The sequence below is a fragment of the Lytechinus pictus genome, chromosome 5 (genome assembly GCF_037042905.1).
Source record: "Lytechinus pictus isolate F3 Inbred chromosome 5, Lp3.0, whole genome shotgun sequence".
In the NCBI taxonomy this organism is placed as follows: Eukaryota; Metazoa; Echinodermata; class Echinoidea; order Temnopleuroida; family Toxopneustidae; genus Lytechinus; species Lytechinus pictus.
The window spans coordinates 33,879,478-33,907,332 of record NC_087249.1 but is presented as its reverse complement, the minus strand read 5'-3'; the positions used below and the strand labels follow the sequence as shown (position 1 = coordinate 33,907,332).

At 34.7% G+C, this 27,855-nt stretch overlaps 1 protein-coding gene across 1 annotated transcript in view; it reads left to right on the top strand.

Moving 5' to 3' along the window:
- Window positions 1–3,797: 3,797 nt before the first annotated feature.
- LOC129261517 (neurobeachin-like) overlaps window positions 3,798–27,855 on the top strand; it is a 61,714-nt gene continuing 37,656 nt past the window's right edge. The window contains exons 1-20 of the mRNA XM_064099471.1: window positions 3,798–3,863; window positions 4,633–4,751; window positions 6,003–6,129; window positions 7,987–8,106; window positions 8,809–8,955; window positions 9,963–10,160; window positions 10,688–10,833; window positions 11,114–11,222; window positions 12,008–12,160; window positions 12,706–12,874; window positions 13,877–14,019; window positions 15,033–15,065; window positions 19,211–19,308; window positions 19,984–20,076; window positions 20,563–20,671; window positions 21,445–21,526; window positions 22,053–22,176; window positions 25,068–25,260; window positions 26,355–26,619; window positions 27,046–27,218. Of these exons, the coding sequence (XP_063955541.1) occupies window positions 3,798–3,863; window positions 4,633–4,751; window positions 6,003–6,129; window positions 7,987–8,106; window positions 8,809–8,955; window positions 9,963–10,160; window positions 10,688–10,833; window positions 11,114–11,222; window positions 12,008–12,160; window positions 12,706–12,874; window positions 13,877–14,019; window positions 15,033–15,065; window positions 19,211–19,308; window positions 19,984–20,076; window positions 20,563–20,671; window positions 21,445–21,526; window positions 22,053–22,176; window positions 25,068–25,260; window positions 26,355–26,619; window positions 27,046–27,218 (2,667 nt within the window). The remainder of the gene's footprint in view (window positions 3,864–4,632; window positions 4,752–6,002; window positions 6,130–7,986; window positions 8,107–8,808; window positions 8,956–9,962; window positions 10,161–10,687; window positions 10,834–11,113; window positions 11,223–12,007; window positions 12,161–12,705; window positions 12,875–13,876; window positions 14,020–15,032; window positions 15,066–19,210; window positions 19,309–19,983; window positions 20,077–20,562; window positions 20,672–21,444; window positions 21,527–22,052; window positions 22,177–25,067; window positions 25,261–26,354; window positions 26,620–27,045; window positions 27,219–27,855) is intronic.

Here is a 27,855-nt window from a genome sequence, read left to right as displayed (position 1 = left end):
GAAAATCACATTTCTAAAAAGTTCAATATCTGCTCTTTAATTTGATAGCTAAATCACAGAAAATGGTCAAGAAATAAAAAAGTTATGTTCCTTCGAAACAATGCTTGTATTTCCATAATTTCATGAAACACACATGTTTTCACCGGTTTCCCACCGAAGCTATCGTACAGCTAACAAAAGACTTTTTGCATGGCTGATCGTCAACAAAACGGAGTGTCGAGTAAGTCCAAAAGCTGTCCTGTAAAACCTCTTCAGTTCATGAAATTATTGGAAATCAAGCCTTATTTCAAATCAACAGAATTTTGTTATTTCTTTACCGTTTTCTGAAATTGAGGTATCAAATTAAAGAGCAGATATTGAACTGTTTAAAAATGTGATTTTCTTTTTGAAACGCAGTTACCGCCCGCCAAGTGACTTTTTGTTTCCTTTCTTCAAATTGTTTTTGCTCACTCATGCATGAATAAGGAATAATTTAAATTAATTCAAATGAAAGGGGAGGCCCTAAGCTTTACAATGATAGGTCATTTATCTATTGTATTTGTGATTAAGGCATGATAAATCATCTATAAATCTCTGTTTTGTTTTTTGTGGGACGCACTGTACAGTGAACACTACAAAATGATGTTGGTTATAACATTTGTGATGCTGAAAGAAACAGTGAAGGGCTATTGGAATTATGGTTGGAAATATTATGTATTATGTAATGATACACTGTACAGTATTAAACTCTTATCTAGTAGGAGAATATTTCTTCAAGCATCATTAGACTATCATGCACAGGAGTGAAATACACCTCTTTGTACATTCCCCATCCTACCTCCTGAAAAAATGGTTTGAGTGATCGTCTTACCAACATCCTCCTCCGTGGTGAAATTTCATCCGTGTAATCGATTCTTCTCCATTACCACATCACTGGAATCATAGAGGCCCCCCCCCCACCCCATCCCTCTACCACCCCTTCTTGCCTTGGGATGTACATACAAGGTGACTGACTGTCAGTCAGCATTTGGGCATTTCCTGTAAGTGATGCCTAACCAGAGATCGTGTAACCATTCCATTTTCTCACCTTTTTGAATGATTATCATCCAACCAAGGCACGGTGGCTCAGTGGTTGAGCACCCGCCTTGAATGGAGGGTAGTGGGTTTGAACCCCAGTCAGGTCATATAAACGATTTAGAAATAGGAAATGGGACATTCTGTCTTCTTCCGGGTGATTAGAACGGGGTGGCAAGAGAAATGGTACATGCCTGTAGATCACAATAAAGCTGAAGTGGCTACTCTGTTTTAGTTTTTATCATTTATTTTCATGATGATGAGATGAGCAATGCTTTATTAAAGGGATGGTCCGGGCTGAAAGTATTTATAGCTTAATAAATAGAGTAGAATTCACTGAGAAAAATGCCGAAAATTTCATCAAAATCGGATAACAAATAACAAAGTTATTGAATTTTAAAGTTTAGCAATATTTTGTGAAAACAGTCGTCATGAATATTCACTAGGTGGGCTGATGATGTCACATCTCCACTTGTTCTTTTGTATTTTATTATATGAAATTAGGTTTATTCAAATTTTTTCCTCCAAGAACTAGATAAATTGGATTGACAACTGATTTAGTGCATTAGATATTTATTGCTGCAACTTATTTCATTATAAGGGAGACATATTATTCACACAAGTATGAAATTATGAAAAATATATGATTTTATGTAATAACATAAGAAAACAGAAAGTGGGGATGTGACATCATCAGCCCACCTAATGAATATTCATAACGACTGTTTTCACAAAATATTGCTAAACTTAAAACTTCAATAACTTTATCATTTGTTATCCGATTTTGATGAAATTTTTGGCATTTTGCTCAGTGAATTCTACTCTATGTAGTAAGATATAAATATTTTCAGCCCGGACCATCCCTTTAATACCAGCTGCAACTTTTCACAACCTTTATAATAATTGTGCCTCATTTTAAGAACTTTAAGGTTTCAAAAACAAATACAGTTTTTCACCTTTGTGAATCTTTGTAACATGATTAGTTCCTTTACTAGTTGAACATCTTTATTTGTTTTTGTGATAACTGTAGTTTTGTTTTAAAAAGTCATTAGAATTTTGTTATAAAACAAATTCTATTTAAAAAGCATTTAAAAAAGAGTACATCTGAAAGAATGATATTTTACCTTTGTTTTTTTTAAGTCTTAGAAGTGAATTTTATCCTATCATACAATCTGACCAAATTAATAATTAGTATGCAGTCTTTTATCAATACAGATGACGTCCTCTATGAATTCTGTCAATATCTTCTACCATCCTTTCTACTTTTCAATGCAAATTTCTAGCAGACTTCATCTACCTTTGGACCACTAAAATGTGGAGTTGAAGGATAATTTTGTTTCCTTGTATAAATCATGAACTTCTCACCCCCAGCCCCAGAGTGGTATTTTATGATTGACAAATAGAACTGTGGATGGAAATTTTAAGCATTCTAGGTGTATCATTCCCGTTACGATTGGAATTGCACTTGAGGATTCATTACAAGCTAAAAGGGGATTTTGTTTTGCTAGTGGTAAGAAATCAAAACCTGTAGCCATTTCCATCCTAATTTTCTCTTCGAAGCCACATCGGGTCCCTGTTGCACATGCATGCATTGGCATGTAAATCCTACCAGGGAGATGGCTATATCTGAAGGGGAACATATAAACAATAAGATCTTTGTAAAGCGTCACTCTTCTTGAAAAATAATTATGATTATTTCCATAAGATACATTGGAATTCTGTTTGATAAAGAGTACCCTGGGAGGAATTTTTTATCACTATCAAAGAGGATATAAATTGTAAAAAGCATAGGCCTACAAGATGATTTTTTTTTTTTGGGGGGGGGGGTGCAAACCAAAGTATTTTCCTATATGTTTCAACTTGAAAATGACGAATTATTTTTTAGGGAGAAGGTGTCATTGTATTACATTTGTGCATTTAATCATGAGTTTGGTATCCTCAACATTAAAGGTAAATGCTAGTTTTGGTAATGATATCAAAATGAGTTCGTACAGAATCCAATGAAATGACCACCAAAGTGTCTGTTTGTATAAATAAAACGCATGTGCCAAAGGATTCTGGAAGAAATTGTGTAATTGCTGAGAAATCAGCAAATAACCACAGGATTCGGGTAGAGCGTCGGGCCCGACGCTCAAAGCAATAATTATACACTGTCCCACGTGCGCTTATCTGTGTTTGGGAAGTTCAGTCTGAACATTTTTCAGCATAGATTTCAAGATTTCACAAAGTTCAGTTTATGTAACTGTACCAGATCTAGATCCTCGATGATATACTGACAATTAAGCCTGGTTTTACAGACTTTCTCATGAAATCAGTGTTTACTGCAACTACTGGAATTTCTCTTTAATTCCTTTACCTTAAAGAACAGATGATCGAATTATGCAGTAATACTTTGTATCATAGAAATTGTATCATGTAAATGTTACAGATACTTGTACCAGCTTGCACATGAAATGTATTATGTGACATTGATGCTTTTTCTTCTGAGGCTGTGATAATCTAGTGTTTGAATAAATAGGATCGTTACATCCACACCTGATGCCCACATGGAATCAGTGCTACAAAAGATGTAGTGCAGTTAGAAAGCGATCTGATAGTATTGATGATTGAGCTTAAGAGATTCATAAAGTCATTTTTCGTTGAATTAAATGCTAGAAGTATGAATAAATTCAATTTCTGTAAATTAAGAAGGCCAATCAATCAAAATATGATCAAAGGAGAGTTTTACTCTAAATGATAAGGAAATGATAGAGAAGAAGGGAAAGATAAAGAAAGAGAAGAAGAAAATGAATAAAAAGAAGAGAGAGAGAGTAAAAATGAAGGTGGAAGAAGGGGAAATGGAATATTATTAGTGGGGAGGGGGAAGAAAAGAGAAGTAGAGTAGAAGGAAAAAGAGGTAAAAATATAAGGAATATTGATACCATACATTCCTTTGACAAGGTATGGAATATGAATAAAATAAGAATATATTTTTGACATTTTTCTATCATTACATGCTAGGAGACATTTCCCTGTAATAATATCCATTCATCAGTTACAAGATCTACAGTATACAAGTTATCTCAAGCAGGAGTCTATTTATACTATAAAAAATTGACTATGAAGCCCTTTCCCTCTAGCAGTAGATGTTGCTAGAAGTGCATCAGTATATCAACAGTACATGGTATTTGGTTCTGGCTCTGATGTAGTTCTACCAATAACTGATGAGTAGACCTATTCAAACTGCTAACAACAATCCTCTTTTATCATAATGATTATTAAGAGATCATTTCAAGCCACGATATCTACCTTCTTCTAGGTTCTGTTTAAAAAAATTGGTGGAAAAATATTAGCTTCTGTTGTCAGCTAATAAAATATTGCCATTTGATGGGTTTGAGGTTAACTTTGTCTTAAAATTGTAGCATTTAATGTTATAGCTCTTAGCTTGAATGTAAGTAACACATTACTCCTTTTCAAATAAGTCCCCAGATCAGCCTTGTACCTTAGATTTGACCCACAACTTTCATAAAAAGTGCAAAACCTATTTGAGTAAACTGGTACAGTGATTTATTAATTGATATTATGTTTCTTTCTATGCAGGCTATAGCACTACCACCCATTGCCCGGTGGCCCTATCAGAATGGATTCACATTCTCTACCTGGTTTAGAGTGGAGCCAATCAATACAAACATAGAGAGGGATAAACCGTACTTATACTGGTAAGGAATGTAATGTGAATGTGGACTTTTTATGCAGTGTATATCACATAGGGATTAGGTGACCCTTTGCCACGAAGGACATTATATGTGAAGAAAGCCAGAATGAGATATTTTAGATTTATTTGGTATTATTGGAAAGGAAATTTGTCATTGGTTGTACTTTGAGGATCAAACATGATTTGTTAATTGGTTTAATATGTTATCTGAGGTGCATTGTGGTATCATTCCAACCATGATGACCACTACTTATATCACCTCCACCATAACTTCTTTCTCTACCATCACCACCACCATCATGACCACTTTCTCTACTACCACTACGACCACTACCATGACCACCACAATTAGAACCATTACTAGTGTCATGACCACTAACACCATTATCTCTGCCACTACCATGACCACCACAATTAGAACCATTAATAGTGTCATGACCACTAACACCATTATCTCTGCCACTGTCATGACCACTAACACCCTTATCTCTGCCACTGTCATGACCACTAACACCATTATCTCTGCCACTGTCATGACCACTAACACCATTATCTCTGCCACTGTCATGACCACTAACACCATTATCTCTGCCACTGTCATGACCACTAACACCATTATCTCTGCCACTGTCATGACCACTAACACCATTATCTCTGCCACTGTCATGACCACTAACACCATTATCTCTGCCACTGTCATGACCACTAACACCATTATCTCTGCCACTGTCATGACCACTAACACCATTATCTCTGCCACTGTCATGACCACTAACACCATTATCTCTGCCACTGCCATGACCACTAACACCATTATCTATGCCACTGTCATAACCACTAACACCATTATCTCTGCCACTGTCATGACCACTAACACCATTATCTCTGCCACTGTCATGACCACTAAAACCATTATCTCTGCCACTGTCATGACCACTAACACCATTATCTCTGCCACTGTCATGACCACTAACACCATTATCTCTGCCACTGTCATGACCACTAACACCATTATCTCTGCCACTGTCATGACCACTTTCTCTACCTCTACCACTACCATTGTCATGGCCAATGCAATAAGCATCATCACTAGTGCCATCACCATTAACACCACTATATCTACCCCTATCACCATCACCACTACCACCACCACCACCACCACTACCATCATGGTACATTATATTGCAACATGAGCAAATGTAACTCGATTGAAACACACAAATTTGTAAAAGTCATATTCTTTTTCATGGTCTAGCTTTCGAACAAGCAAAGGTGTCGGTTACTCTGGTCACTTCATGGGTTCATGCCTGGTTGTGACCTCTGTCAAGGTCAAAGGTAAAGGCTTTCAGCACTGCATCAAGTATGACTTCCAACCAAGAAAGGTGAGTTACATTGTAATCTTATTCTGCCTTCGCTCTAGTTCAGATTTCTTTTTAATTCAATGACCTTATTGGTTGAGTAGCCAAGATTGCAAGAGAGTAGACATCAAAATTAGATCCCTATTTTAGTATGGTTAGGCAGATTTACTCGGGAACAGATTGATTGCAATCTGAATTAGTGACATGTCTTATTAGATTTATTCTAGTGCTTTTGAAGGTCATTTGATAATTGGATTCTTCTGACATTGCAATTGAATCTAATAAAGATCAGCAACAATAAGTACGAGAAATAGGTTCTAATTCCTCCATGTTCCTGCCCTTTTCTATTTAAATAAGAAATTTATTTGAATGAACTCACAAAGTAATTTGATTAGTCATTTTACAGGTCAATTAATATTGAACAAAATTACCACAGATATGGAACAAGCACTTATTAGTACATGAAATGTATTCCTATTAAAAAAAGTTATTCAAAGGAGAGAAAGGAAAATGTCACATTTTGAGACAGGCCCACCTACTTTGAGATGAAATATCACAGCTCTTGTCATTCTGCCACTCAGACAGCTCATTGGCTCGTGCACAAAAGCATACATTTTGATTAAAGTGTGGAGTTACAACCAGGGCTGAAAATAGGCACCAGAGGGCCACTGTATCCTCTTGCAGTGCAGTCAGGGTGAAAAGTCAAAAAGATCTATTCCCTCAACTCAACATAGTATTTCAGGTCATTCAGACAAGAAGAAATTTTTGTATATTAATTCAGACTTCCTTAATGGAAATTGTCTCACTAAAGGTTATCTATCATCATACTGTGAAAATGAACATATAATTATTTGATAAAAGCACGAATAATGAAAATGAACTTTTGAATCATGCTTAGAGGAAGCAAATCCAAGAGTCAACTTGTTAAATTGATCTCAGGATATATCATGGATGAAATTACGTTTATAAAAGGAGAAATTACAGTTGAATTTGTTTGAACCTGTACTTGAATTAATGAAGGCTTACTAGCAGTCAGCATTGTTTCCTAGTGTAAATGGGGAAAGTTGATCCATTCATGCAGCCAAGCAGGCAACTCCAAGTCTTCTGTTGGAGTGACATTTTTGTCTAATGAGATGTAACAAGAGGTCTTTAATTCCTTTCCTAAGTTCATGTGTATACTCTCCTACTAAGATGCAATGAACCATTCTACTCATAATGAATGACATGCAATACTTGCTGTAATACTACAATAGAGTTTAAATGTTTTGTGTAAATGTGGAATATGAGATCTGAACAGTAGATTGTAATGTCAGATCAGCTATTCCCATGGTACTTTATTATCCCATGGATCATACATGTACTTTATATCTTTTTTTTATAGCCACTTGGACCAATACAAGTTGGTCTAATGTGCATTTGGTCTACTGTTAATTTGAATTTTTACCATTCTGCAGATAGAATAAAATGGTGTAAAATCAACTGGATATTAGTCTTGGTAATCTAATACATTATTTGAAGTTGAAATGGCATTAAGATGGGATGAGACCTGTCAGTGATTATCCTAATCATATGGAAGAATTCTCAAATTTTTTAGGTTGCTTTACTAAGATGTTTAATATATTTTATTGTTATTAATAATGTTATGAATTCATACATCGATAATAGTCACTAAAATAGATAATATGTCATGTGGTCAATAAGAAATATAGAAAGTGCATTGAAATATTGTTTGCTTTTTTGTCCTACAGAGAAAAAAAAACCTTAAGTTTTGGCAAGAATTTTTTTTGCTCATCATTCCCCAACAGCAAAGAAATATGAACATACGAGGCTTACCAAAACGAGATGGGACTTTTAATCTTGAAAAATTATTTCTTATTTCAGTGGTACATGGTAACAGTGGTGCATGTGTACAACAGATGGAGGACGAGTGAAATCAAATGCTATGTCAATGGAACCCTGGTATCATCGGGTGAGATGCAGTGGTATGTCAGCACTAGTGATGTAAGTTCATCATTTTACTTATGCTCTATATTAGATTGTTGTGTATAAGATACTGTAATCATTGTGAAACTTGCAGATAAGACTATATGGAAAGTAGGCTATAGTCCTGAAACATGTAGCAGAAAGGTTTTTCAATGGATTGTGAATATAAAAGAGCAATTCTGATTGGTTTTTGGTCAGTGCGTTGAACAAAATGTGTATGCAACAGTGATATTCATTGTCTATTGCCATTTAGTGATTGATTGCAAAGCTTTGTGTTATGGAGCCTTGAACTTCCTAACACATGAACCAATTAGCTATTCATTATTGGATCTGTTTTCTTCTAAAATCATATTATACACATCAATTGCAGGAAAGTTGAACACATATACTTACTTTTCATCCCTCAAAGTATAGCAATTAATTTTACAAGTAGTTTCATGCTAAGACATAAACACAGTTTTGTTTGCAGGATGATGATGAACAAACATATACCTTTAAAAGCAGGATAGGGGATTGCTTTCAAGTTACCATATGTTGGTCATGCTAAATATCCACAATATCTATCCTTGGAAGTGACATGCACTGGTTTGTTCATAATTCTTTTTCTATTTTATGGAGGGGGATGTAGATGATGATTTATCAAAAGATAATATTCTGTAAAGTAGAACAAGCAGTTTTGATCATATCACTAACAATGTGATGCCACCCTCTTTCTGACAGCCATATGACAAGTGTTTCCTAGGGTCGGCGCCCACGGCAGACAAGGAGAGAACTTTCAGTGGCCAGCTGTCATCTGTGTATCTGTTCAGTGAAGCCATATCACCACAGTGTATCCATGGAATATACCTCTTAGGTCCCAACTACAGGGTAATTTTAGATTGACCTAGGAAATGAAAAATAAATGTATTTTTCAAAAGAAGAATATATTTTACTTATATGTTATTTGATATTTGGAATGATCCAAGCAGTAATTTGATCAGCGAAATACAAAAAAGATTATCTTAAATCATAATGTGATGTGCAATATTAAGAAATTGCATATTCAAGGTTCAATATAATTTATTGTCATATATAAAAAAAACATTTGTTTTCGGTCATGATATGATTGATAATGCAATAGAGAGCTTCATTAAAAATCATGTTAGTACACAACTATTAAAAAATAATAAATTTGGATTGTATACTTGAGTTGGGTTCAAAAATGAAGTTATTGTTTCATAATATATACACAGCTCTAGTGATGGCTTGATAAATTATGAATCAACATCTTGTTTCTAGCTTAGCACAAGAGAGTCATAATATATAATTTTATGACGGTAATGTATCATTCTTGACTGAGCAAGATACTCGAAAGACAATTTTAGATATTGACATTTTTAAAGGTTAATGTTATTGACATAAATTGAGTTTTGATGGCATACCTCTTGGGCTTGGTGATTACTGATTCAGAAAGCTGCTCATAAAACTGTAAAATATTATATGAATGGGATTTTGACATTAAAAAAATTGCAGTCTTCACTTCAGCAAGAAATTTATCCATATTATTCTCCACTCGACCAACACAGAGATAAATGGGATACTCGTACCTGGCAGGATTGATGTACTGAGCATAGGAAAGAAGTGGCAGCTTCTGCTAATGTTGGTCTGTAGTGGTGCTTAATATCCTTGAAACATGCTTATTATTATCATTGATGTTGTTATTATAAGTAGTATTTGTTGAAAACCTTTATAAAGATCTGGGTTTTCAACTCTAATGCCAGATTAAATTTGGATCCGATCTATGTCTTCATCTTATTATATTTTACTCTTTCTATTCCCAATTGATTATACACTGATACTGAACATGACCTTTGTATCACTTTTCAATCCATCAGAGTCATTTCAAGTTCCCATCAGAGAGTGATGTAAGCCTTCCAGATCAGTTCAAGAAGGTCTTATATGATGGCAAGCTAACCAGCAGCATAGTGTTCCTCTACAACCCTGCTGCTACTGAATCACAGCTATGTCTAGAGTCATCACCCAAGGGTAACCCATCGTTCTTTGTCCATTCACCACATGCCCTCATGGTTCAGGTATGTACAGGCATGTGTCCTTTTCAAATCATTTGTTGATATGTTGCCATGTCTTTGGCTGCAGTTTTATTGAAGAGACACTTAGTCATATTGCATATGATGGTATCAATGGGGTCGTGGCTAGTCTGTGGTCTATCTGTGAAATTAAGTATGTAAGCAATCTTTCATGTTCATAACCTAACATACACATAGTATTAGAGTGACCACAGTAAAGAGAAGAAATGAGGAGGAAATAAAGGAAAATGAAGAAATGGAGTAGAGCCGGAGTGGAGAAATCAAATTGGGTTATAGGAAATAATAAAAGAAGGAGACAAATAAACATACTGTAGTAAGTTGATGGAATGCAGAAGTGGTGTTCATTACTATGATTGTGTTGATGTGGACGATGGGGGACGGGTGATGGTTATTGCAATTGGTAGTGGTGGTGTTATCACTTGTGGAATGACGAGGGCAGTTGTTGAAACATGTTGCTTTTTTATTTGATTGCAAAATTGAAAATGACTAAATCTCATTAATTTTTTTTGTAGGATGTCAGAGCCATTGTGACCCACTCCATTCACAGTACGTTGCATTCCATCGGTGGTATACACATGCTTTTCCCTATCTTCACCCAACTGGATTATCTCCATCAACAACTGACTACCAAAGATGATGAGGAGACTCCTGCAGTTTGGTAAGCTTCATTCTTGACAGATGTATGTGTGCTTTTCAAGTACTATTGCACTCTTGACTTTCATCATCATCATCACATATCATATAGGAGCGAGGTTGATTTAATTCTTTGGGTATCAATATTAAATGTCACAGATGTCATTATATATACAGATATATCGCAAATACATGATACCTCAAGAAGCTTTTTAGGGATATTACTAGATCGATTGTAAATCTCCATGTTAGAAAGCACAGTAGTAATACAAAGCAAATTTTCCTTTTCTGTTTTCCCTTTGCAGCCCTCTTCTATTAGGATTACTGTGTGATCTATTGAAGGGTTCTATGTCAACTCAACAGCAGATGGTCCATGGTAGAGGTTTCATCATCCTAGGCTATATACTGCAGAAGGTAGTATGTCCATCCTCTGAACCAACATTACTTTGGAGCCAGAAGGGCATTGACATGAGTTAGATTTGGAGCCTATTGTAGAAAAGTTGCATTTAAAAACAACTCAAATCAAACAGAAATCCAAAATGATTGTTAGATAATCAAGTTGATTTTATCATTGTTGGAGTTGCATTTGATTACAACTTGTTCTCAAATGGGCCCTTGTTGCCACAAATCTAGATTCCAAAGATATGGACATGAAATTGTTTTCAAACTATTTTCAAACGATTGCCTAAAATTCAATTCATTAAACATGTTCAACTATCATTTGATTCTTACTGTTATAAGACTGATGTAGTTTCTTCATTCAGCAAACTGTTGTAATGAAATTTTGTTTCAAGGCTTTATAATCAATTTCATTTATAAAAGTAAGACTGAAAAAAAAGCCCAATGGGAGATGACCCTTTTTATCTGGTAAATGGTAGTGATTTTTTTTTTACCTGATTGCTAAGAAAGCCTGAATGCTTGCAAGCAAGCAATCTTTTCTTGTGAGCCACATATTGTTTTTTCTTTGGAAATTTCAAACCTCACAAATGTCATTCAGTGGGATTATACCTAATTTTCTTCGTAAGAAAAATGCAAAAGAAGATATTTGTATGATCATTCCAAAGTTTTGGGATTAGATAAGGAAACTGTTCAGTTTTTGGTAGAATATATTGCCTTCACATTTCTCAGTAAATGCTTATAATATGGCAAATAAATATATAATAATTGATTAATTAATTCAACATTTCTCTCTTTATCAGGCTTTACCTGAGCACATGACAGGCACAGTCCTAGAGCTGTTCCTAGACCTAGCCAAGCATTTCAACAACCTCCCAACTGGTATCCAGCTCCTACGCCATCTTGTTGATCATATCCTCTTCAATCCATCGCTATGGATACATACACCAATCAAGGTTTGCATGCACCTTGTAATTCATAATTGTTTGTATATTATTTTCCATAGATGTATGAGAGTAGAGGGTTGGATTGAGGAATGGGGATGTACTGAATGGGGCTAGGTGGAGGGAAAGAGTAAGGATGATTGCCGCGTGTGTAGTGTCAATGCAGCCACCCCATTTTAAGAAGACAAAACCAGATTTCGACCTTTGGATTACTGACTTCCATAGATGTTGTCGTGTATTCTAAAAGGTTCTTGACAGACAAGTTTAGGCTTTCTACTTTGGATGGAATTGTTGTTGCTGTATAATGATTTGTTATTTTCAATATTTCATCACTGTGACGAACACATTCAACACCACTCTGAGTTACTTTTAAGATTAGCTTGCTAATAAGCAATATTAATCATGATGACAATGATGATGGTGATGACGATAATAATGATGATAATAATTAAGATAATAACAATGATATTTTTTTTTATATATCACATTTGTGAAGACATCTAACATGGTATTACTTATTCTAAATGTTGTGTATATTTCATTTTGATTATATTCAGGTCCAGATATCCCTGTACACTTTCCTTGCCAATGAGTTTGTGGGTCAGGCGTCCATCTACACCAATATCCGTCGGGTTAGCACGGTCCTTCAGTTGATGCACACTCTCAAGCACTACTACTGGATCGTCAACCCAGAGAACAGGAGTGGAATCGTGCCAAAAGGCTTGGGTATGAACACATCCATAGGGAATGCATATAGTGTTCAGGCATCTTTCACACAAATGTTGCCTCTTTCACACAAGTGTAATCTTTCTACAGTACATGTGTGAAATTATTATGAATTGATAGAGAAGTGTAGATAATTAATATTTTCCAAACATTTATATGTATGAAGAAAGGGAGTGGGTATCCATTGGTTTATTTTGTAGAATCTCGTATAGGTAATGACACTGATCTTTTAAATACTGAACAAATCTGAAGGGAAAAACCCTTTTCTGAGAGCAGGGATCATGAGGGATGTAGTATAATTCTTGATAATCTTCAATATTGATTGTCAGGATTGTTAATCTCCCCCATGAGTATTTCAGGTAGAAATGGGGGCCTGCAGAGTCTCGGTGATATAATTTGACTGCCCTATTCCATAGCAACTTACCAATTCTTATGAAATCATGATTTATTGTTTCATTAATTAAATCCTTCAGTTCTGTACAATTTGCTGTGCCATTCTATGTTACTATTTGTATACAGTTTAATTTGCATGATATGAAATCGTCAATCTAACAGGAATGAAATTTACAAGCCCTGTTTCATGAAGTGTATTTCAACCATTTAGAATTTGATCAAGGCAACGTTTCACAAAGTTTTTATTTGAATTCAATTCAAGCAGAAAATTACAAATGAGTATTTCATGTTTGAGATACTAATTTCATTGGTAGAGCAGTGACTGAATCCCCTGAAAATAATCTGCACAATGCCATCATGTGGCATAAGTACTCTATTGTTGTATTACTTTTCCATATTGACTGTAAATGTCATCTTTATTCAAATCTCATCTATTGCAACAAATCAAAAATTCAAGTGAAGTGGGCGGAGGCTTCAAAGAATATTACTTAGTTGAAAAGGATAAAATTCTCTTTGCCTGAATAATGATAATACCTCTGAAATGAAATCTATTTTAATTAAACAAAAGAAGAAAAAGATGAAATATTATATTCCAATTTTTTTTGGCAGAAGGTAATCGGCCAAGCCTTGAAGACCTCTTGACTCTGAGGGCACTCATCCTTCGTGTTACCAAGCAACTGATTCTCAAAGAGAAGTCTGCTAATGACGAGGAGCTTCAGATCATTCTCAATTATCTCATGACCATGCATGAGGTAAGAATTTTACCTTATTACTATGTAGAAAGGCAATTGAGTAGACTAAGTATCTACGTATATGGAGGTCATGTCTAATATTTATTCAATTCATTAGCTACAACAGTAAGCCATAATTGCTATAATTTGTCATCTGAAGGCCATATGCACTGTTCCTTTATAAACTAGGGAGTTTGCTGATTGGTCAATTTGATGTCACTAGTACAGCCTCTGTCGAGCACTGTGTTTGCACATATGCATTGCCTGTTACAGAATATAAAATTGCTAGCTATCCATAATTAAGATTAGGATGATAAAGCTGTTTCTTTTCAAATGTTGTTTTGGGAAACTTTGGGCAGCTAACCATATGTTAATTGGCTATTTTAGTTTTAAGGCCACCGCACACCTTACTGGTCTGCGACTGGCTTGCGACTGAGTGAGGGGAGATGTGACGTCACAGCTCTTGTCAGCTTGATAGTCACAGACTGGTCAGAGACAAGTCGCAAGGAAAATCGTAAGGATTTGACATGTCGAATCCTTATGACTGAATCGCAAGCTCAATCCAACTTCCAGCCAATCAGATAGCAGAGTTGCACGACGAAAATATGATAAACAACGTGCATACGCAGTAGTAAGCACATTTTCTCAGTTGCTATGGCTAAAAGTAAAAAGGACATGCGTGAGTCGCAGACAGCATGGTAGTCGGATCGCAAGGTGTGCCGTGTCGAGGCTTATGACTACCTTGAGATTCATCTCCCCTCACTCAGTCGCAAGCCAGTCGCAGACCAGTCGGGTTGTAAGGTGTGCGATGGCCTTAAAAGATATCAAATTACAAAAAGACAAAACAGAGATGATAATGGTACTTGATTGTTAGATATATTGCAATATTCACAAAGAATGACAATAATTCAGTTATAATGAATGGAAAAAAAATTATTGATGGAAATTTTAGCATTGTACCCCCTCTTTATTTGGTATTGATATAAAATGGACAGGTATCAATTCCAATGTTATATAATCTTATTCCAATATAGACAAGATCTGAGGGGTTTGATGAGAAAACAGTGGTAAGCTGAACAATGTGTGCCAACATAATTTCCAGCATAGCATGCCATATAATAACATGCCTTTTCCGTCGCAGTCCACATGAATCACCTGACTGTGGCTTGATTTTTTTTGGGGCAAAATTACTGGGGCTGTGTTTCCCAAAACTGTTCTTGACGTTACCGGTAATCATAATTTGTACATACAACTTCAATGAGAAACACCAGATAGCCGTCTAAAGATTTTCCTGACATTTCAGCAGTGTTACTGCACTTCAGACTGCAGTAATGGTGTTCTAGCCTAGTCACATATTTTTCAAAGCTTTTTGTTACAGGAAACTGTTATCTAATATACCTATGCCCAGTAATAGATCATACAATTGATATGTATGATTAATTGCACATAATGATCAATGCAATCGATTATAAAAATGGTCACTATGATCAATCCCAAAGCTTTTTTATGCAGGGGTCTGAAAAAAAATTCAGTTGCAGTCAGGTTAATGTGTGCCTTGGGCCATTAATCTTTTGAGAATCATTATTTCAGTGGTGTTGGCTGTCTTTAACATTGCTCTACACGTATGAGAAAAGACAATTCATAGCCGTTTCATGTAACTATTTTCAGAACATTTAATCAAATTTGATACCAAAGCAGATAAATCTTTCATGAAAGTGCAGAATGAGTTAGGTTGCACCTGCCATTTTTTTTCGCTTGATATTAGTAATATTTCTTGTTTTTTGGCTGAAGAATGGGTTTTGTGTATCTAGTGACTGGAGCAAGAAGAAATTACTGTTCGCTTTGAATAATTATTATTAAAAAAAAAACAGTTTTTCTAAGGAGATATCATGATTATGTGTGAGATAATTCCATAAATTTTGTTCTTGACAATGAAATTAATCTTTTTGAAAATAATGACCCTGTACTTAACAGAAAGAGTGCATGCATATTTCTATATAAATGTAAATATTTTTGAAAATTTCTATACATTTATAAATCAATCATAACTTATTTTGGATTTTGTGCATTTTCAACATATTTTGCTGCCCAATCCTGTTTTTTCACAATATCAGGTCATGTTGAATAGTATAGTGTCTGCCATTATTCATAGAAAACTTGGGAGTTTTTTTTTACTCTGAAATGTATAACGTTACTGGTATTTGAAGATGTTAAGTACAATAGTTATTCAACCAATATGATTCATTGGGGTTCATTTTCTCTTTTGCTTCTGGTTCCTTTACTCCAAGGGCATGATAAATTTTTATAATGGTTTTTCTATTCAAATAAAAAATTGTGTTTTCCTTGATTTTACTTGGTTTTTGGTATCCATTTCTGTACTGCATATTAGTGCATGGACCCCATGCAGACAATGCTTATCTTTCTGGGGAAGTGTTATCAGGTTTTGGAATTGTCAGTGCTTTTGAAAAATGGGGCACTGTGTAGCGAGTCAATGTAAGATATGTTCAACTTCGGATGTATCAAGTGTCCAATGCAGTTCTTTTGCAAACTGGGATAAATGTAACTAAATACCTTGCCTGGAGCAAAAATCAAAATTCAAGGAGTTGAGCTAAGAATCGCTGGAATTCTGCTTGAAAATCAGAATATGCAAACATTGGGGGAAACCCAGAAAGCATCTCATGAAATGTAATCAGGGGCCTGTAACGCAAAGCTTAGCAATGATCGTAGAACATTTTTCTACGATTGATTCCATTGACTGCAATAATCGTTAACCTTTGTGTTTTAATACGGGACCCTGGAATGGAATGAAATTTATAAGTAAGCAACCCATTTAATGATTCACATTGCATGAAATTATTTTGAGCTATATTTTGTCATTTTATTCGAAGAAGAGTCTCTGAATTATATTACCAATGAATGTAAAATGTAGCCCAAACAACAGCAACATTTAAGTCAAGCTAAAATCTTAGTTAAAAACCAACAAGATAATACTGAGTCATATTGTTATTTTTGGGGTTTATAAATTAATCTTAATATATCAATCAGTTTTCATTAACACATTCCCACTCACTGCTCAATCCATTAGATTTGATTCCATCAAGTTAATACATAACATACTCATCATGATTCATAAACCATTGAATATAATTGAATTATATAAAATCATACATGATATATCTAAATGGATCTTTTAAATAATATATATTTGAATGGGACTATACATTTCTTGCAGGTTTGAAGTGCAGGTAGTTATCGCAATGAGAAGTATACATATGAGTTCAATTTTTCTTATGAAAATAATTCTCGCTACCCCAAATAGGAACAAAAATCTCATAATGCGCGAGACGAGATAATTTTCACTCCGTCGGGTTGTCATCACCACTTCCGGTTTAGAGTCATGCTCGCGCGAGGTTCGCGATACTGAGTTTTCCACCACGCTGAAATCGATGCCAATCAGCGTAATATGTACAGAGTATAATACTTTTTATTACATTTGGTCAGTTTTTATTCCATTTGAATTATAAATAAAAATAAAAAATATATTTCACGTGAAAATAATTTTTATTCATGTTTTTATTTGGGTATAAAAAAATCAAACAAATAATGAATATCCTAAAATTTTGCATTTAGCGACCGGCCTGACATCACGATCGTATTCAACTAGACGCTAAATATATACAGCATTCATTTCGTTCAATTTTTCGTTGACCACAAAATGGATAAAAATCAGTTTCGGAACTTAAAAAAATCTTAACTGACAGATGAATACCGTGCAATTGAAAGCGTCGGGCAGAATTAGTGACTTTAGCAGAAAAGGCTGTAAAACTGTTAAACTGTATCGTGAAAGAGAGGGTTGTGATCACGAACTTTCCGAGCGAAAGCGACGTTGTGTTGTTGTGCATGACGGCACTGTTCATCTGAATGGCAAAACAGTGCATTGGGCTTCTGAACAGGAAGTTGTAATACCGAAAAAGCTATCCCATAATGCAATGCACGTTACAGGGATTTTCCCGGATCTCGGCGAAATCGCTATTTGGGGTAGCGAGAATTGTAATGACTTTACTTGTGAAGATCATGCCAGATATGTATATAAAACCTTACTTTTAAATCCTCCCCCCTCCCGATTGATTTTTAACATCATTTATAATTGATTCATTTACTACCAACTAAGATGCATACACTTGAAAAAGTACCTTTTCATTGAAACAGGCTTACATGTGAGATCATTAAAAGTGTACTACATGAACATGCATCATTCCAGTGCTGATATAAATATATGTTTATGTTATTGTATTGGTTGCACATGTTCAGGGTTAGACAATGGAAGATTGATTATGTGTAAGCAACTGGTGTTGTTTTGAACATACCGGTAATTTATAATTGATTCATTTACTAGCAACTAAGATGCATACACTTGAAAAAGTTCCTTTTCATTGAAACAGGCTTACATATGAGATCATTAAAAATGCACTACATGAACAAGTATCATTCCAGTGCTGACACAAATATATGTTTATCTTAATATTGTATTGGTTGCACATGTTCAGGATAAGACAATGGAAGATTGATTATATGTAAGCAACTTGTATTCTTTTGAACAATGATATAGTGGTGTCCATCAGTTACTATGGCAAGACCATATACAAAGCTTCTACCCTGGGCCTAAAACTATACTTGTCTTTAAATCCAAGCCCCGAACCTAAGCCTAAGCTGAGACCAAGTTTTAACAATAATCCATACCATAAACATTCATAAATATTTAATCTTAACCTTTAACCTTAAGCCCATTCATCTAATCTTAAACTAATCCTATGCAAAATTAAAATATAAATCTTCTTCATTATGCCCTTAATTTCATGAATTTAATCATAAAACTATGATATAAATAAAAATTCTACTTATATTCCATAACATAAATCTTGTCTGGGACCTGAGTATACATGTAAGCTAGAACCAGTTTATCAAACCTTAATCATAACTATAAACTTTTAAACCCAAAACTTAAGTCTACCCTTAACCCAATTTCAACCCCAATGTTGTCTGTTAGATCCAACACCAGTCCTCTTTTCCCCTATAAACTATTAATCAAACTGTTGCTTGACTTTATTTACAATTTACTGACTGACACTGATGATGAGATGTTGACTTACCTTGCACATTGCATTTGTCATGGTATGAAACTCAATTTTTCTCTCTTCCTGTATTTATCCAGGACCTGAACCTGAAGGATGTTCTTCAGCTATTGCTCTCTCTGATGGCAGAAAACATCAACGGCTTGGCAGTTGCATTTGACAGGAAAAATGGCATCAGGTATTCCGACACTCCAATCTTGTTATTCTTCTCACTAACTTTGAAAAAAAGCTTGAATTTGTTTTGCAAGATACTCAAATGAGAAAAGTTTTTAATTCTTTTCATTCAAAATGCGCTAGAATTTCTTATAACGTGCTTCATAATTCAGTATTATATGTCATGGTAAGTATTAAACCAAATACCAGTTTATACATTACCTTGAAATAAAAAAAAAAGAGAAAGGAATTTGAATAGTCCTTCTAAAGGTAACCCCTAACCTGACGCTTGTACAAAACCTAATAAAGTTTTAATCTACTACAATCAAGGACAGATGTGTTAATGACATCAATTAAAGATATTGAATATGAGAGCAATGAACCTTTTTTTTTTCAAGAAGATAACAATTTTGTAATAAAATTTAAGTGTAATTGCCAAGAGTTTTCTTTTTGTGTGGAAAATTCACATGATTTTAGATTTGGATGATTCTAGCTCTTTGGCTTTATGCCATGTATTGATGAATCAAGTTTTATTTGGGGGAGATGTAGTATGTTATCATGCTATGAATCATATTATAAACATAGTCTTTTCTTTACTTTACTCCAACGATGTTTATAGGACTAAGCCTGTCTTTGACACTGTATGCATACTGACCATTTATATTATTCATATTCTTTTTGATGTGGTTTTGTATTCTAGGACTGTATTCAAGCTGTTGGCTTCAAACGATGAAGTAGTTCGGTCTCTCTCCCTCAAATGTCTTTCCCTTTTCCTCAGTAGACTACCACACAAGTAAGTACACCTTTAGGAGATGGAATTATGATGAAGGATATATTGATTGTTTATGCTTCAATCTAAAAATTGAAGAAAACAACTTCAATTATTGAGGGAATTAATTATTTGTTTTCTGTAATATTATATCACCATATGCTTCAGTTTTGACTGGGAAGAGGGTGGATGGGAATAAAAAATTTGAAATTAGAAAAAAGAGGATATCATAGAAAAATGATGCAGATGATATTGCTGACATCGATGTAGCAGTGTTTTTTTTTTTTTGCTTTTGCATTTCTTGTGATAATACAAATATGATATTACATAACACAGCACATTAAAATGACAAAGATATACATGGCTTTATATGGAATAAAAGAAAGAATGAGTGTGGAAGATGTTGGGGATTAATGATTGTTATGACAGTCACACCTATTAGCTCTTGTATGCTGGTATTTATTTTTGTTACTTTGAATGAAATTTATTTGTATTTGTGATATGTTTTAGGAGGAAGATGGACCTGATGTATGCACATAATCTATATTCACTTCTTGGAGAGAGAATGCAACTCACATCAAATACACTCACACTCACCATGTACAACTGTCTCTTTGAGGTAAATTCAGGAGGTTGTTTATTCTTGGCCAATGAGATGCAATGATGTCAGTAGCTTATAACAATAGTGAAGGATAATCACTAACTATTTGTTTCATGAAATGCTCCCCAGAGGAGTGTTTCATGGATCATCTTGATAGTGAGTTTCACTGACTAATTCGTCCTGAGCCAATCAGATGCAAGGATTTCAGTAGCTTGTATTAATTGTTGGTGTAAATCACTGAATATTTGTTTGGTGAAACCTGCCCCAAGGGGCGTTTTCATGAGTTCTCTTGTCAATGACTTTCACTGATTAGTTTCTCCTGATCCGATCAGATGCAAAGATTTCAGTAGTTTTTAACTGTTATTAGTGTAAATTACTGAAGATTTGTTTCATGAAATGGCCTAATTTATTTGTCTATGGTGTCCCAGATATTTATCAATCAATTAATAAAAAACAAACCAAGCAAGTATAATTGATTTTAAAGAAGGAAATTATTAAATGCTCAGCTGTCCATTTTGTGTATTTTGTTAGCAAATACATGTTGTTGTATTTTTCTGTCTCGATTATTAAATCATATGCCAATACGAACTTCTAAATAAGTAAAGACAATGAATTTGAAGACAAGATTTATGTGCTGATATTCACCTTGTTTCATTTCTGTTATTCCTTTAAAATTATTATTTTTGCTGTGATAACAACAATCTTATGATCTACATTCTACTAGTGATGAGATTTAATTTTGAATTTCTGTATGAATGCACCAACTATCAATCTGTGTTTCTTGTCAACAGCTATTGACAGAGAGAGTTAGTTTACAAGTGATGTCAACGAGACACCCAGAACCAGACAAGACATATAGAGTTATGAACCCAGGTAAGTTCTACATTCTCTTTTTATATGAAAAAAATTGTCTGTGGGGGGAGAGGCTTGGTTTATATACCAGCCAATATTTTATGACCAATTGTTTGAAACTCATTCAACAGATTTGCTATATTTCCTCATTGGCTTTCAGTTTATATTACAGGCAAATGTATTGTACTACAACAGAATTCTTTGCAATGATGTATTTTTATACTTAAAGAAAGAATATCAGTTTATCAAATCACTTTTCTGGTAAATACTATCTGAAATGTACAGGTGTAATTGCTTGCACTAAACTAGTAACCACATTGCTAATCTTTTTGTCAGAAATCTGATTGTAGCATTGTGTCGATTTGACAAGATCTCCATTCAGCTCTCTACTTACAACATTTTGGAAAGACTAAATATGATAATGATATTATTCCACTTTTACATAGTGCTTATCATATCAGAATCATGTTTCTATCTTATACAGTCTTGATAAGTCTTGGTATGATGTGATACTATTTTATGACTGTGATATGTCTTGTGCCTACAGGGATGTTCCATGTGATTGCCAGGCTTCTGCGCCAATCTGTTCCCAGTCCTGAGTCTATGGATGTAAGAAGACTATTCCTATCTGATATGATCCTTCTTTTCAACAACAGTAGAGAAAACCGCAGGTAGGTACATGTATACAAAGAGCTTTGCTCTGTTTCTAATTTAGTGAAATGAAATGGAACCAGAAGCAAAGGTGGAATCTATAAATAATGACCTAAGCAGACTGAAGTTACATGTTCCTGGGGAAAGGTTAAGAATTCTGAATTCGCCTAAAAAACATTTTTCAGCGTTTTCTTCAAAATATGTCTAAAAATACCTTTCCCTCAATGCATATCCCTGCCAAATGAAGGAAGCATTCTTTGAATAGATGTAAATGTACTCATGGTTCTCTAATTGGGTTACTTGTATTATCTGAAAGTTCCTGTATTTTCTGAGCATTGTGGGCAACTCTGATAATGATTAGCAGGCATAATAGCTGATGAGAAGAGGAAAATTTACATACATGTACAACATCTGTTCGTGAAATTTCTAATTTGGTTTCGACTTTAAAACCATCGAAGGCATGTGGGTCAGATGATATTTCTCCCAAGGTCATAAAAAATTGTATTCAATGCATTGTTGATCCCTTATGCGATATTTTTAATAAGTCCTTGTTTCAGGGTATTGTCCCTGACAAACTGAAAATAGCTAAAGTAGTCCCAGTATTTAAAAAGAATGATCGTAAATGCATTGAAAATTACAGACCTATTGCGTTGTTACCCATATTCTCAAAACTTCTTGAGAAAATAGTGTACAAAAGATTGGATGATTTCCTTCAACTTCATAATATCATGATACCACAACAATTTGGCTTTCGAAAGAATTGCTCCACAAGTATGGGTGTTTTGAATTTAGTAAATACCATTATAAGTGCAATTGATAGTGGAAATTTTTGTATTGGTGTGTTTCTAGATTTATTGAAGGCATTTGATACTATCGATCATGATATATTATTGTACAAGCTTGAGCATTATGGTGTTCGTGGGGCAGCCTTAAGTTGATTTAAAAATTACTTAAAGGACAAGTCCACACCAACAAAAACTTGATTTAAATAAAAAGAGAAAAATTTTACAAGCATAACACTGAAAATTACATCAAAATCGGATTTTAAAATAAGAAAGTTATGACATTTTAAAGTTGCGCTTCATTTAACAAAACAGATATATGCACATTTCGGTTGGTATGCAAATGAGGGAACTGATGACATCACTCACTCACTATTTCTTTTGTATTTTATTATATGAATTACGAAATATTCTAATTTTCTCCCCATTGTCCTGTGAAACTAAGTTTTATTTCTCCCTGAACATGTGGAATTACCATTGTTTAACATTTTATGGTTCAGTCAAGTTTGTCCTTATTGTCAAATCTGTAAAAAAATGAAATATTGTATAATTCAAACAATAAAAAACAAAAGAAATAGTGAGTGAGTGACATCATCGACTCACTCATTTGCATGTAACTGACACGTTCATCTAACTATTTTGTGAAAATTAAGTGAAACTTCAAAATGTCATAACTATCTTATTTTACATCCGATTTTGATGGAATTTTCAGCATTATGCTTGTCTGATTTTTCTCTATTGATTCAAATCAACATTTTTCTGAGGTGGACTTGACCTTTAAAGAATATATGTCAGTATGTAATGGAGTTAAATCACAATCTAAGGAGGTTAAATGTGGTGTACCCCAAGGCTCAGTTCTGGGTCCATTATTGTTCTTGATTTATATTAATGACATTATAAATTCATCAAAATTGTTTACTTATTCACTATTCGCAGATGACACTTGCTTACTTTCCCATCACAAAGATATGCATACTCTTATATTTCAAGTAACAATGAAATTAAAAATATATCTAAATGGTTTTGCTGTAACAAGCTTTTATTAAATGCTAGTAAAACTCAATATGTTGTCTTTAGAACAAGGGGTAAAAGAGTCCCTGAAGATACTAATCCGTTATCAATCGGTGGCCATCAGATCAATCGAAGTCAAGATGTAAGGTTTCTGGGAGTTGTAGCTGATGATCATTTATCATGGAAAAATCACCTCAGTTATGTACTCAGCAGACCTTAATAACTCTTTACAGTGCTATTATTATGCCACACTTAAATTATTGTAATGTTGCATGGGGAAACACATATAGGAACCATTTAAACAAACTGCTAATTTTTCAGAAGAAAGTTATGAGGCTCATAACATATTCGAATTACAGATGTCCAAGTATTCCTTTATTTCTGCAATTGAAGATTTTGCCTCTTGATGATTTAGTCTCCTTCAATTGTTTGATATTTATGTACAAATCACAATCCTCTCAAAACTGTTCATTTTTAAAAGATGCATTTGTTGTTAACTCGAAAATCCATTTGTACAATACACGGCAGAAAAATCTTATCCACCAACCACTTGCAAGAACAAATACTGATTTGAATTCTTTTGTGATAGTTTGTATCAAAGAATGGAATAAGTTACCACAAAGCTTTATATCCAGTTCAACACTGCCCATATTTAAAAATTCATGTCGAAAATATTTATTTGAAAGATTACAAAGTGTCTTTAATTGAATCTTGACAAACCATATGTGTGCGTGAGGGTGTGTGTGTGTGTGTGTGTGTATATTTTTGTATGTATTTTTCTTATTTACTCTCTAGATTATCATTGTATATATTTTTCATCTCATTCTTGCTGTACTGTACTGTATAAGGGGCCCCTCTCACAAGCTCTGCTTCTATGTGGTCCCAAACCTATCATGTATTCTCATTTCTTGTTAAACTATGTAATATGTCTCTTGTTTTCATTGGTTTAAATAAACTTGAACTTGAATGTACAAAAAGGTGGGCATAACTGACTGGGGCAACAATGTTTTTAATTGCTTATAAAATCCATCCTTGATATCTGTAGCATTTATCTTTTTAAAATTGAAGTGTCAACGTATCAGCAATTCCAGTCATTTTTGCCTTTGCTCCTTTTGTAGAATCCTTCTGCAGTGTTCTGTATGGCAGGACTGGATGATATCTCTCTCCTATATCTACCCCAAGAATGAGGAGGAGAAGAAGGTATCCGAGATGGTGTACTCTCTCCTACGCATGCTCCTCCATCATGCTATGAAATATGAATGGGGAGGATGGAGGGTATGGGTGGATACCCTATCTATCTTACATTCCAAGGTAAGGATGTCAAAGGTTATAGGGATAATAGAGATAATTATAATCATTACATAGTGACTTATACAGAGCCGCCAAGTAGTACGATTTTTCCGTATTTAGTACGTTTTTGCAACCAAAATACGGCAGTACGTTTTTTCTTTAAAAAAAATATGTTTTTTTTTTTTTTACAAAATCGAAATTTATTGAGAAAAATCATCTCTATATGTCTCTATTTCATAAAACGTACACAAATATGGTTATTAGATCAATGTAATTTCAGGTAACTTTTTTTTTTTTCAATCATTTTGTAAAAACCAGGGTGAGATATACACAAGTTTCAATGTTTTTTTTTTTTCCATCTGCAAGAGCAGTGCACATTTTAGCCTGCATGCAGCTTGAGCGCCGTGATGGGCGAGTGCGCCAAGCATTTTATTATGAAATACACTTTTTTGGGGAAAAATACAAAATATTTATCTCACATGGTAAAAATACTGATTTTGGGGGATAAGAATACTGAAAATGCAAAATACAACTTGGCAGCTCTGCTTATAAAGTACCAAATCCACTGTGAAGGGTGCTCAAGGCACACAGAGAAGTAATTAGTAAATAAGTAAAGTTCCAAGGAAATCTTGAAAAGACTTAACAGAGATGCAGGTTTTGATGTCTTTAGGAAAGCTGTTCTACATTGTGGGGCTTGTGTGAGCAATAGATCTTTTTCCCCCAAGTTCTTGAAATTTGATGAATGATAGAGATCAGAGATACTGTTGGCCTACTCTTCGTAATTCATTCTCCATTTCGGTGGAGGGAGGGATGGAAGGTATGGGTTCATACCCTGTCCCTCCTTTATTCCAAGCTAAGAATTCAAAAAAAAGTATGAGTGGTCAAACGTTACAATTGGCTGCATGTACATATGTAAAAACAGTTCAAAGGGGCAAAGGGAAGGTGGCAAGGTTTTAATGAAAAACCTAAGAATCAACTTGATGCTGTTTTTCCAAAAGTGGGGGATATAAAGCCTATAGTCAATATTCTTAACAATCTATGAACATAAATGTTTTTGTATCATAATCTGGAGGAAACAATATTGAATTTTATGTTGATGACATTGGCCTGTCCAGGTATCCTTTGAAGACCACAAGAATGACCTCCTGAAGGCCTACACCCACTACCAGAACCAGCAGAGTGAGGATGGAGGCAGCCCTCGACGGATACCACTCAACATCTCAGAGGCTGTAGCTGCTGGTGCCAAACTACCCAGGTCAGGTCAACCAGACCATTCCATCAGCGCTCTTGCAGCAATGACCGGTGGGGATGGACTGGACTATGAGGTCGTGGAGGATGACCCTAACAATCCGTACCCACCCCGGGAAAGGATGGTGACAGGTATTATATGTTGCTCTTGTTTGTGTAGTGATATAATGATAATAATAATGATACTGATTATGATAATAATGATGATGTTGATTATGATGATGATTATTATTATGATGATTGTGAATAATAATAATGATGATGTTAATTATGATGATGACGATATGAAATATGATAATAATCATTATTGAGATTTGCCTCTTGTACATGTATAATGCTCAAATCCATCATGCGACAGTCTCTGCCCTGAGATGTTATTAGCCAGTCAGATATGGACAACTAACGTTAGTAGCGCTCAACATGCTCAAGCATAGTGTGTACCCTATGGAGAGTAGCAAATGTAGGTTAGAGATTACAGATTGGGATGATAAAGAACCTGCACTGAGTGTTTATCTACCTTTTAAACCTTAACCTCCTTTCTCAATCTTCACTACACAGAAGCAGAGTTGGAAAGGATACGTCACCAGCAGGAGGTGAGATCCTTCTTGAATGATGTAATTGATAGAGTTGTCTCCATGGTGGAGAAGGTGGAGCCAAAGGAAACGGCAGAAGGAGATAGGGCAGAGGCCGTCTCTACTGATGCATCTAACAGTGCTGATGGCAATGAAGATGTAAGGATTCATGCTCTCTCTTTATTTTCCCTGTTTCGCCAATCGCTCTCAATCTCTCTATTATCTTTGATATTTTTCCCTCTCTCTCTCACACACACACTCTCCTTTACTCTATTGCCATTCTTGTTCGTGTTCTCTCTCCCTGTATCTTGTTTTTATTCTCTATTTGTTTTGTCTCTTCCCTTATCCATTTTCCTATTGCTTTTCTTTTTCATTTGCTTTCTTTCATGATCTCTTTTTTCTTCTTTCTTTCTATCTCTTTCTTTCATTTTAACCATCTACCTTCACCATTATGTTTGTAAGCCTCTCCTTCTTTTATACTTTCCTGCTCATTCTCTCACTCTCTTGTTCTTTCTCTGTCTTTCCTTATGCCTCTTTGTATATAACTCTTATATAGTGTTCTGTCTTTTTTGTCAATCCTCTCTGTGCCTCTATGGACAACCTTGTCTCCTGCTTAATCTTAAGTCATTTCATTTTCCCCTTGAAGATGGGAACCGTCTGTAGCTATGTCAGTGATATTACAACTTGTCAGGAATACCCCTGTTAATGATATGTCAGAAATCCACTCCCCAAGAACATTACACAAATAAATGGATTGTTTCTTTGATGTTTAAACAGAGATTTGTTTTTTTACTAT